The sequence below is a fragment of the Martes martes genome, assembly GCF_963455335.1.
Source record: "Martes martes genome assembly, chromosome: 9".
Taxonomy (NCBI): Eukaryota; Metazoa; Chordata; class Mammalia; order Carnivora; family Mustelidae; genus Martes; species Martes martes.
The window spans coordinates 21,147,889-21,160,018 of record NC_137896.1 but is presented as its reverse complement, the minus strand read 5'-3'; the positions used below and the strand labels follow the sequence as shown (position 1 = coordinate 21,160,018).

Below are 12,130 nucleotides of genomic sequence, written 5' to 3'. Positions count from 1 at the left end.
TTGTCCCCCTTTTCCAGTTGAGGAAACAAGTCCCGAGAGGCCCAGAGGACATTCTGCACTGGCCGATTTCTCTCTCTGGCAGCGCTGTGCTCTGGCTGCGGCTGGTTAGCTATGCGACTGTCCCCACGGTGCACAGGCATCATTTGCTCACCCAGCCCCCTCTTTCACAAGCACATAGTTAGTTTCCGGTTTTCCATGGCACGCGCCAAGCAGAGGAGGCCCCCGTTGTCCATGTGGTTTACAGAGATGCCCCTGGTTGTGGGAAGGTGGGCGCACCTGCTGGCCGGACTCCAGTGTCCAGGCCCTGGAAGACAGGTGCCCCGCCCAGGGGACCAACGCGGGGCTTGGGGAGGGAGATGTTTGAGGAAGACTTGGGGACTTGGGAGAACCAGCACGGAGACGGTGACACGGGCCGTGGGGCTAGGGCTACAGCCTTATGGGGAGACGCCAAGTCAGTTGGGGATTCCTGGAGCGTGAAGGACTGGGGCGGTGAGGGGAAGGGCTGCTGGCCGGCTTCCTGGTGCTTCTCATGCACTGCCCTCAGTCTGGGGACTGCGGTCGGGAGCCTGAGGTTAGGAGTGGCTCCCCGGAGGAAAGGGGCCTCCTTCCTCTGGGAACCTCAGGCACCCCAGCGTGGAGGCCTCACCACTTCCCCCAGACCCCCCAAGGGTCTATCTGTACCTCAGAGTGTGCGAGTGGCGGAAGAGATGTGGGGATTGGTTCCTCTCCAGGGGGCAACTCATGGTGACTTGGAGTTTGGGCCCCAGAACCAAAAGGCGGGGAGACAGGGTCCTGCCTCAAGAAAGGAGCCTGGGGTCTGGGAGGGTGGTCTCTCCCGAGGTCACACAGCACGGCAGCAGCCCTGCAGGGACTAGACGCCACCCTGAATACACCTGTCCTTCCTTGAGGACACTCTGCTTTGTCAAAGCTGGAAACTTCTGGCTTTTTCCAGGAGAGCAGGCTGGGCTGTTCTCCCAAGCTCCATCCGCCAAGGGCATCTGGCTGTTCCACGTGAGAGATGTCCTGAGGGCGAGATAGGTCCACAAGTCCCCCCAGCAGACCCCATGAGCAGCCCCTGATTCCTGCCTGCCCAGTGTGGTTCCCTGTCCCCTCTCACCCTCGAGGGATGACCTCACACAAGTTGTTCAACCTCACTGTGCCTTAGTCTGCTCATGGGTAAAACAAGAAGGCCGCTAGTATCTACCTTCTAGATTATCATGAGAATTGGACGAATGAGGATTTGTAGACTGCTTGGAGCAAGGCCTCGCCCAGGTCCAGGCCCTGGGAGTTTTTGAATATCCAGGAGTGATACTTGGTGTCCACAGTGTGGCGTCGTGGGAACAAAGCAGGAGGCAAATCATGTCTGTGCTCATTCGTCTTTTGTCTGGTCTGCAGATATTTCCAGAACAATTAGTAGATGCCAGGTCCGTCCTGGTCCCTGGGGAGGTGGAGGTGGGTTTGACCCGGGCCTGCCTCCAGGGAGCGTGGGCAAGGGCACTAGCCCTGTTCTCTTTACCGTCATATGATCCCATGATGCCTGGCTGCTTGTCTTCCGGGGCAGGGCCAGCAACGTGCTGCTCTGTCCTGAACATGTTCCGTATGTCTTCCTCGCTGGTTCTCCCAACAGCCCTGTGACATGCGCACTGCTGTTCTCCCTGACTGACAGAGGAAGAAACTGATGCACAGAGTCCCATGCTGGGGTGGCAGGGCCAGGATTCAAACACTCTGGTACTGTAGTTCTTAACCACCACACGCCTGCCTCTCCACAAACACGTGTTACTTAGATAATCAGATTTAACCACAAAGACCAAAAAACAAACAGAACAGAAACCCCACAAACTGAAAAACATTGCAGCTGGAGACCAGGCCACCTTTCCTGGGTCTTAAAAGCTCTCTCATACTTTTTCTGAGTGCCCTACTGGGAGTGGTATTGGTCAGTGTAAGAGTTTGGGACCAAGAGCTGTCTTTTTTCCCTCAACCCCTCCCAAGAGGGAACATGCATTTTCTAGGTGCTGGGTACGGGGTGGTTCTCAATGTCCAGGCCTGGCTCTCCCTCTTTTGCCACAGCACACCAACCAATGACTCTGTCTCCTTTCCTTGATTACCTCTAGTGACAGGGGGCTCACCCTTCATCATTTAGTTCATTCTAAAGAAAGTTCAGGCTCCTAGAGAGTTCTATCACTTAAAAACTTTTAAAAATTATAACTAAAAAATATACTTTTTGTTTCCTTGGAGAGTCGCACAAACAAGTGTTCTGCTAGCGCATGTGTCCTTGGACACACGGCCTGGCCAGTTCATCTTTGTGTCCCGCTGTTAACTGGCATATCACTTGCTGCACAGTCAGGACTGTGAATGCTGTACCAGGGAGCCATTGAGTAGGGGATGCCGTGGTTGGGGCCAGCTTTCATCAAGCCTGGGGCCTCGGGAAACTGGGTCAGTAGGACCCACGGGACATGGGCTATATGAGTGGTCATATGACCCCAGTGGATTGGGTTGCCATAGAAATTGGTCTTTGTCCCCAGGCCTGTTTGCCGGTCCCTCAGGAGGCCCTGGTGATCCCTGGGGCTGTTGAGCAGGTCTCTTCCCGGCCTCTCCAGCCCCACATTCTCAGAGCTGGATGGTCCCCAGGGAGCAGGCTGGCTGTGCCCACATTGTGCACCCTGGCAGCCTGAGGCCCGGGGGGTGCAGGAACTGGCTAAGGTTCCTGTAGGGAGGAGATCTTGCAGACCTGGGCTTGGTGCTCAGGGCCAGTGATCTTGTCTAAGGCCCCAACCAATCAAGAGCACTTTTCCGGGGCATCTGGGTGGCTCAGTGGGTTAAATCCTCTGCCTTCGACTCAGATCATGATCCCAGGGTCCTGGGATTGAGCTCTGCTCAGCAGGGAGCCTGCTTCCCTTCCTCTGTCTCTGCCTACCTCTCTGCCTACCTCTCTGCCTACTTGTGATCTCTGTCAAATAAATAAATAAAATCTTAAAAAAAAAAAAAAAAGAAAAAAAGGAGCACTTTTCCCCACCCACGGGTTCCCAGAGGAAATTCTGGACTCATTCCAGGGCCTCCAGCATTCCCTGGAGAATATTCCAAACCCACCTTGCCGGTATGTCCAGAACTACACAGTAGCAGTCTGTGTAGCTGATGTGGTAGGGTGACTTGCCTCATTCACTTATGAGGGACCCAGATGACCCCATCATTTCCAGATGAAGAAATAGGGCGCAGAGAGGTTAAGTCATTTGCCTGAGGTCACACAGCCAATTAGGGGTACAGGTGGGATCTGAGTTTAGGGAGTCTGGCCCCAGAGCCCACCCTTAACCACGATGTCATACCCTACCTTGCTCATGCTCATAACAGGCTTTGGGAGGGTTGAAGGAAGGGAAGGTCTGAGAAGTTCTTAGCATTGGAACTTTCGGAGTCAGAGCCTGATAAAGTATGACCCAAGAGTCAGAGCCATGGAAATTTCTCTTTCTAATCATATCCGCACAACAGCCCTGAGAAGTCTGCTTTATCCTTGTTTTGCAGATGAAGACGTTGAGGCCCAAAGAGGGGAAGTGAGTTGCTCAGGGTCACATAACGGGGAGAAGTGGAGCAGGGCCTCTAGTCCAAGACCCCCGACTCCACACCTGGTGTTCGTGCTGAGACCTCAGGCTGCTTCCCAGATCCTCTGGGACAGCCGCTGCCTTCCACCAGGTGAGGCGATGATGCATCAGGGCTGCAAGATGAGGGAGGAGGGAGGGGTGGTCTTGATGGTTGGGAAGACCCTGGCCAGGCTCACTGGGAATTGGGGCCAACCAGGATCTATGGATTGGGAGGTAGGAGGCAAAAGGGGGTGGCACGGCGGTGGGCACCACTGTAGAGTTTTCAGTTTGCTTTTTTCTGAGCCACGTGTTATCAAGGAGAGGTACAAAAGTCAGGGGGACTTAGGCCAGAAAGGATTTGGGGAACACTTCCTAAGGAGGTGACTTTTGAGCTGAGAACTGAAGGAGGCATGAGTTATTCTGGTGGAGTGGTCAGGGAACAGCATTCAGGCAGAGGGAATAGCATGTGCACAGGCCCCATGGCTGGGGTAAGCCCCCACACATCTCTCTTTCTTCCAGCTTCCGGCTGCATCCCTGCCTTGGTTGCAACTTTTAGCACCTTTCATGCTGGCGTGAAACCATTTCAGTCAGACGTGTGTTTGCTCGGCAAACCCTCAGTGAGCCCTCTCCCATGTGTTGTGTGCCTGGGAGATGGACATGACTCAGATCCTATCCCGGCCCATGGCGGACAGAAACTGACTCAGGGGGAGGTGGGGGAGGTTAGGGATTCTGATTATGAGTCATTTCTTCTGTGCTTGGCCCTGTACCAAGGAAGCCATTTATGGGTTCCATCACTATCCCCACTTTACAGATTAAGAAACTGAGGCTCTGAAAATCTAACTTACCCAAAGAAGCCAGTACCCTTCTTTGGGTCTCAGTGTCTTCATCTGTAGAATGGGTAGGGGAGTGGAGACTGTCCAAAGGGCCCAGGCCCAGCAGTTCTTCACCCCAACGTGCTTTCTCCTCTCCAGCCAGGACCATGGGCAGCAACAAGAGCAAGCCCAAGGATGCCAGCCAACGGCGCCGCAGCCTGGAGCCCGCTGAGAACACCCACGGTGGCGGCGGGGGCGCCTTCCCCACCTCACAGACGCCCAGCAAGCCAGCCTCCGCTGATGGCCACCGAGGCCCCAGTACGGCCTTCCCCTCTGCAGCTGCTGAGCCCAAGCTGTTCGGGGGCTTCAACTCTTCAGACACAGTCACTTCCCCGCAGAGGGCGGGGCCGCTGGCCGGTCAGTGGGCCTTGGGAGTGTGGGCGCCTGTGGGCGGGGCCTCTGCGGGCTGCTGCTTCTCTCACTGAAGGGGAAGAGTCTTGGGTTTGGGGACTGTTGGGGGTTTCCTGGAGGTTGTGGGTGGGGAAGGGCTTTAGAAACTGGAAAGTGTGGTGCACATCCATTGCCTTTGAGGGCGAATCTGGGGTAGAGTATAAAGGGGTCTAGAGGTATGGGACTTTAGTGGGGAACTGAGGCCCAGAGGTTCAGGTGGCTGTTTGCCCAGGGCAGCGTGGGGACTAGGCCTGAGGCTTTGCTTTTTGCTTTGGTCAGCTCAGAGATGGGTCAGGTCAAGAAGCCTTGAGTGGCAGAGGGGGCAAGGAAGGCTAGGAAGGAGTTCTCTGATCCCTGGTGGGGGAGGTGGGGGGGGGGGGCGGCCCAACTCGGTGATGCACCTCTGCGCCCTCTGCTGGCGCTTCAGGGGTATGGCAGCCCCAGGCAAGGGATGCTTAAAGATGACAATGCCGGCCCAGAGATGCACAAAGAGCCACACACAGTCAGCAACTCCTAAGATTCCTATGCAGACACTTAAACAAGCTGAGCTGGAGATACCGTCAGAGATGCTCACAGACACACCGTGTACCTAGAGACCCACTTCGGGACACTCGGCTGGGCTCAGACACACAACTATGCAGACGTAAGCAAATACAAACACACATGCACGAATAACCCCATACTCCCAGATCAAGACACACACAGGGTGCAGACACAGGCTCAGCTAGCCACACCATCCCCGACAACCAGAGGATCCCAGATGAATACACTAGCAGTGAGAACACACACGTGCACAGACACAGGGTCACTCGCGGATGCCTTAGACACAGACACATCCCCGAGTGAGACAGACAGACCAACAAGCACACCCATTCCTTCGTGGTGCCCCTTCTGCGTGCTGGGGACACGGCAGTATGCAGATCATGGAGGAGAAAAACAGAGCAAGGCTTGGAAAATGTGTAGGGTGTTCGAAGGTGGGGCTGCTGGGAAGGAGCCAAAAGGGCATGGAGGGGTTTTGGGGGGAGGTGTGTGGGGTGAAGTTTGTGGCTAAAATGGGAGACAGAGAGGGGCTTTTGGAGGGGATAGTACCTGGAGCCAAGATCCCCCCAGATACATCGAGGCACCCAGTCGCACAGGGAAAAAGAGAATAACCTGGCCAGGCACAGACTCCTTTTTTCACTGGTTCATTCATTCGCCCACAGTTACTTCTTGAGCACCTACTGTGTGCCAGGCTCTGGGAACAACACAAAGGGGCCTGTGATTGGGGGCTGCAGAGACCTCGGGGAAGCTGGGCACTCCCCTGAAGCTGACACTCAGGATCAACCTAGAGCCCACTGGGGACATTCACGTATGAAGAAATGCACACGCATCCTGTGTGCCCCCCATGGGGGTGCCCAGACACATGCACACAGGCAGACACGCTGCAGGCCCAACCCCTGGAAGGGTGACCGCGCCTCTGGGCTGGGCTGTGGTGGTTGTGGGAGACCCTCCTGTCCACCCCTCTCAGGCTGTTCTGACACATCCCACCCATCTCTGCAGGTGGAGTGACCACCTTTGTGGCCCTCTATGACTATGAGTCTCGGACAGAGACCGACTTGTCTTTCAAGAAAGGGGAGCGGCTCCAGATTGTCAACAACACGTAAGTGACCCCCTTCCCCACCTTCCCTTGGGACTCTATCCCCTGGACCTAGTCTTGGGCCGGAGCCACTTCTGAGCATCCCAGAGCCAGGGACAGCATGATGGGCAGCGGGCCTGCTAGTGTCAGGGCTGGCCGAGGTCCAGGGAACCGTCCTGGGCCGATGGGAGATGAGACAGGTGGTGGTGGTTAGGGCTCCCAGGGCAAGGAATCCAGGCTCAGTAACTCAGTACAGCACAGCATCCCAGACTCAAAGAGGGGCATACGGTCAGGGCAGGATGGGGCCCAGGACCCAGGACTGCAGAAAACAGGGCCTCAAGCTGGAGGCTGTGCCCTCAGTGGTGCCCTCTTTAGGGACCTGGGGTTGGAGGGCCTGGACAGGCTGGTTGAGCAGGAGTCTCTAGCTGCAGGGGGTGGGGCCCAGATTGGGAGCAGGCAGGGCCTGCATACTGGGTGCTCAACGTGAGGGGGTTAAAACTGGGCGTCAGGATGAGACGGTGGGATGGGGTGTGGACGTCCGGTTTACCTCTAGAGACTCCAGCCTTGGGGTGGGACATCCTAGGGCCAGGCCGGCCCTGGGGCCCCTGCGGGGAGCAGAGGCAGGGGTGAGGGAACTCGTGAGGCGTGAGTAGGGCTCTAGTCACGGGGTGGGGGTCAGTCCTCTCCCCTTTCCTCTTCCCTATCCCTGTCAGGAGTGTATGGGGGGGTGGGGTGCAATGCCTATTTTGGGGGGGTGCAGGCTCTGGGCCATGTGCCCAGCGGGGAGGGGTGGGGAGCAGCACAGTGGGGTAGGGTCGCTCCTGCAGGCACTGCCAGTTTAGGGGGCAGAGCTCAGCACCTGCTGCATTCCTGCCCTTGGTAGGGCCTTGTGTACCCCCACATCCCATTGGACCCCCCCAATTCCTGGCTCCTGCTTGCTCTCTCCAGCCCCCTCTCAGCTTCTCCCTCTCTCTGCTTCTCTCTCGCTGGCCCTTAGGAGGAAGGTGGATGTCAGGTGTGTACACATTTCATAGGCGGCGGGCTGGGGTCGGGGGGCTTTGCTGGTCGGGGGGGGGGCGGTGCTGCTGTCTGCATGTGTCTCCACTGCATGTCCCTGCCTGCGGATCCTGGCTGCCCGGGCTGCCCCCCTCCAGCTTCCCCAGCTGAGGCCCTCCCCCCAGCCAGTGCGACCAGATCCTGACCTTGACCCTGGGCTGAGGCTGGGGAGGGTCCTGCCATCCCCTGTCACTCACTGCATCATGCCTCCTCCCCATCCACCTTCCTGCTAGCCTGCCCATTCTCCATCCCTCCGAGTCAGCCTGCACTGAGGGCCAGCTGCATGCAGGGTCCTGTGCTAGCCCGGTGAGGTCTGCGGGGAGAAGGGACCTTCCCAGAGCCAGCCTGGCTCGGGGAGGTTGGTGCCCAGCTCCAGTCCAGACCCAGTGAGAGGCAGAGGGCAGGGCCAGGGTCTGCTCAGGCATGTGGTCCCTGCTGTGTGCCCCCCACTATGGTGGGGACTGCAGGGACTAGAAAGTTCAAGCAAGTCCTCGAAGGAAGGACAGTGATGGTCTGTGGCTGGTGGAAGTGGTGGAACGCAGTCCCTCTTAGAAGGGCAGCTTGTGGGAGGGTGTGGGGCCGGAAAGGGTGGGGCACCCTTAGGAGTGTGGAAAGGCCAGAGGGTGCTAGGGATAGTATCGACTTGGTTCTTTAGTATCCTCAAAGGCCTGGCTAACAAGGCTGGACATCAGCAGCTCCGAGTGTGTCTCGCTCATTCATGCCTCCCGACTCTTGTGCATGCTGTTCCCTCTGCCTGAAACACCTTTCTCCCGTCTCTGCCTGGCAAACTCCTATTCATCCTTCAAGATCCAGCTCCGGACGGCCTTCTCTGTGAGGCAAAAGGGAAAAGAGGTGCCAGGTGCTGTGCCAGGCGTTTCTACCCATGTCCTTGTATTTACTCCTCGATGCAATCCTGCCGGGGCTCTGGGGACGGGGGAGGGGCTGTCTCCATTTTGCAAGTGAGGAAACTGAGGCTCAGAGATGTGAAGGCCCTTGACCAAGGTCACACAGCTAGCAGGTGGCAAAGCCGGGATGGGAACCTGGGCAGCAGCTCTCTCCCCATCTTTCCGCCCCTTGTGTATCGGAGTCCTGGTGCTCCTGGGTGCCCTGCAGTTCCAGCGGTTTGCATCGGCCTCCCCAAGGCGGGGAGCTCCTGGGGGGCTGCTGTAGGGTCTGCCACCTTCGTGGGTCCCCAAATCACCTGTTGCTCAGCACCGTGGGGGCTGCCTCCCTGGACTTGTCAAGCAAGATGATGACTAGCATTCGTCCCCCGTTTCCTGTGCTCCGCGTGCCAGCCTGGTGTCGTGGGGGGCCCCACAGCCCCGTGAGCTGGAAACTCTGATTTGCTTTCTTTGGCGCAGGAGGAAACTGAGGCCCGGGGAGGTGAGGTGACTTGTTCGAGGTCGCACAGCTGGTGGTGGCAGAGCTGGGAGGGGCGGGCAGGTCCTCCTACCCACGGCCCTTGAAGGAGGGGCTCCTTAGCAGCCAGAGGACCTGGGGGGGAGGAAAGGGCCCTGCAGGGGTGTCTGCTTTGGGGGAATCTCTACCCGCAGTGATGGGAAGGGAACCTCAGGCTGGGGCCACAGCTTGAGCAACCAGGGTGTGGTGGGGGGAAGGCTCTGGAAACTTTGGTTCTGCCTCTTTCACCTAGAGCCAGAGGGCTGTCCTCCCCTGTCCTTTGGCCCCTTCCCTCCCTTCTTCCTGCTTTCCAAGTAGGGCTGAGGGTGTTGGGCCAGGCCTGGGGCCACAAGTGGTTGAGTCCTGTCCATGGGAAGTCCTTGGATAGCAGTGAGGCGCTGTGACTGGAGAGGGGGACCGGGAGCCCTTCTCTCATCGTGGTGCTCAGGCACCCCTTGGCCTGAGAAGTCAAGTGGTGGTGGGGTTGGGGCAGCAGAGGAAGGGGAGGGATGGGGAGCCCTTAGTGACAGATGAGTCACCCAAATTTGAGGTGTTCAGACCTCATAGCCACCCAGGCACTACCCTGCGTGTCCTTCCCCCATTGTTGCCCAGGGCCCATGATTTATTCCCACTCCCACCACCAGCCCCGGCCCGGTCTGAGTGAGGGACTTCCTGAGGCTGGCCGGTGGCTGCACTGGCTGTTGGGGACGGGAGAGCTTAAGGACTAGTCTGCCTGTCATTAGGGTTTGGCCAGGACTTACTGGGCCTGGGTCCTCACAGTAGCCGGCCTAGGGACCCTGCTCCCTGGATCTTAATGCCTAATGGCCCTGGGTCCCAGAATCCCACGTGCTATGTGGCCTGGATTTGAGGAAGCCCACCGGGGTCTGACGTCTGATTGTCCCGGACCCCCAGCGCTGGTGTCTGAGTCTCTAGGAGTCGGGGCACTTCAGGTTCCGACTCTGGGTTGTTCCTCAAACTGCCGTTTCCTCCGACGCAGATTCCAGCAGCTTCTTTGGGGGAGCCATCCAGCAGGCACCGATGTCTCCCCCCTTGTTCTGGGCACTCCAGTTCCACTTCCCACCCTGGGGCAAAGGATTGTTTTCACCCTCCCCACGCAGCCTCCCCTGGCCTCAGCCTGCCGCCGCCCCGCTGACCGTGGGCCCGGGCCTCAGGGAACCCTGGCTTGCCCACAGTCCCCAAAGTGCTTGTCTGACCAGTTCCAACAACCCAAGGGAGTTAAATGTAAGTGCCCAAACCAGAGTAACTTCCCAGGTTCTGAAGCTGCCATACCCCCGATCCACACTCCAGCCTGGCTGGCTAAAGGCTTAGGGTCTGAAAAGAAGATCCTGAGGCTCAGAGAGGTGAGGCCAGTTGTCTGAGGTCACACAGCTAGTGAAACAGCAACTGGGAGGTAAAACTGTAGCTGGAGGACCCCGACCCAGTGCTTTTCTGCTGGCCACCTGTGGGGAGGCGACGGGTGCGGCAGGAAATGTGTTTTATTTCCTTCCTTCCTTCCCTTCTTCCAGTCCGTCTGATAAGGACCAGGACCCCGGGGAAGGCACTGCCTGTAGTAAGTCTGCTCAGCCTGATAGATTACTTCCAAGTGTGGGCTCAGGTTGGTGTCCCGGCGGGACTGGACCCATTTGGGAGGCTGTGGGGCCCTTCATGTGGGACCCAAGGCGGGCTTGAGCCTCCTAGACCACTGACATAGGAAGATGTGTCTGGACAGCTCCATTTCACAGGGAAGCCTAGATGACGGCCACACTAATGATCCTTGTTGACCCGAAGCCCAGCTCGCGGCTGGCGGACTTATACACTTTGTCTGCAAGGGAGATTCTGCGGATATTATTCCCTCTTTATAGACAAGCACATTAAGACCCAGAGAAGGTAGGGTCCTTGCCCAAAGTCACACAGCAAATCCTTATTGGAGACTGGGACTGAGCGGGTTTGGTTTTTATTTATTTATTTATTTAGTTAGTTAAATTTGCTGCTTCAGTTTTTAAAAACATTTTGGAGAGTGGGGAGGGGTGCCATAGAGACACGGATTTCATTGTTTTTCTTTTTAAAGCCAAATCAAGATACTATCGGCTCATGTACATTGAGCCCTTACTGTATGCCAGGCCCTGTGCTGGTATTTTATATCCTTGGAGGGAGGTGTTGAGTATCTCCATCCTGTAGGTGAGGAAATGGAGGCAGGGTCAAGGTCACGTAGCCTGCAGGTGGTGAACAGGATGGTGCCCAGCGTGGTCTGACTCTTGGAGCTCAAGCTCTTAGACGCCTCTCACGCTGGGGCCAGGTCAGAGTTGGACCTTGGGTCCATTGTGAGATTGTGCTGCACCTCACCCTGCCTTGTGAACTAAATAAAACCCCAAGCCTGGACTTGAAACCCCACACTCACGTGGGCTGATGTCAGGGAGCTGGAGGAGCAGCTGGCTGACGTTGAAGTCTGGGTAATGCCAGCAGGACTGACCCTGCCTGCCTCGCCCCTTGATTCTGCTTGGCTGGCCTCTGTGCACCTTGCTCCTTGTCGGCCTGCCACTCTGAGTGCCTGGATGGAGGCTCCCTAGAGGCTGGCCAGTTTGCAGACTCTGGCTTAGTCAGTCTGTCTCGTTTGGTAGCCTCTGACCTAGACCTTGGCCCAGTTTCCTGTCCCAGCCCTGCTGCCTTCTCTTCTAGCTTCCCCTGGCTCTCCTGAGGGTCTCTGAGCTTCTGAGTGGCCTGGGGAAGCTGCAGGTGTCCCGGGGGGCCTGCTGTGTGTCTGGCTGTGGGCACTCAGGGACCTGGTTCTCACCCTTGCCCTGCCACTGATTTGCTGTGTGGCTTTTAGCAAATCCCTGCCCCTCTCTGTGCTTTACTTTCTCATTGGTGAAACGAAGGCTTTGACTGGAAGATCTCAGGTGTTCCCTGTGACTTGAGTTCTTGCTTTGTAGCTTTGGGCAAGTCTTTGCCCAACTCTGTGCCCCAGTTTCCCCACAAGGAACGTTTTAGGTTACTCCAGCCTGGGCGCTGGGTGGCTTTGGGCTGGTGCCTTGACATCTCTGAGCCACAGTTTCCTCATCTAGGGGCTGAGGCCTGCTCCTCACAGGTGGCCTTGAGAATCACATGGGACAGACAGATGTGGACACCCCTGGGTGTTTGTACAACAGGGAGATGGCTGGTTGTCCTGGGCTTCCAATGCCACCTCTCTCCAGAGCCTTCCCTCTCCAGCAGAGACCACCATGTGAGCTTGT

The 12,130-nt window shown here is 57.2% G+C and overlaps 1 protein-coding gene across 1 annotated transcript in view; it reads left to right on the top strand.

Moving 5' to 3' along the window:
* SRC (SRC proto-oncogene, non-receptor tyrosine kinase) overlaps nt 1-12,130 on the top strand; it is a 50,354-nt gene that overhangs the window by 25,954 nt on the left and 12,270 nt on the right. The window contains exons 3-5 of the mRNA XM_080814449.1: nt 3,514-3,681; nt 4,541-4,798; nt 6,371-6,470. Of these exons, the coding sequence (XP_080670575.1) occupies nt 4,549-4,798; nt 6,371-6,470 (350 nt within the window). The 5' untranslated portion in view covers nt 3,514-3,681; nt 4,541-4,548. The remainder of the gene's footprint in view (nt 1-3,513; nt 3,682-4,540; nt 4,799-6,370; nt 6,471-12,130) is intronic.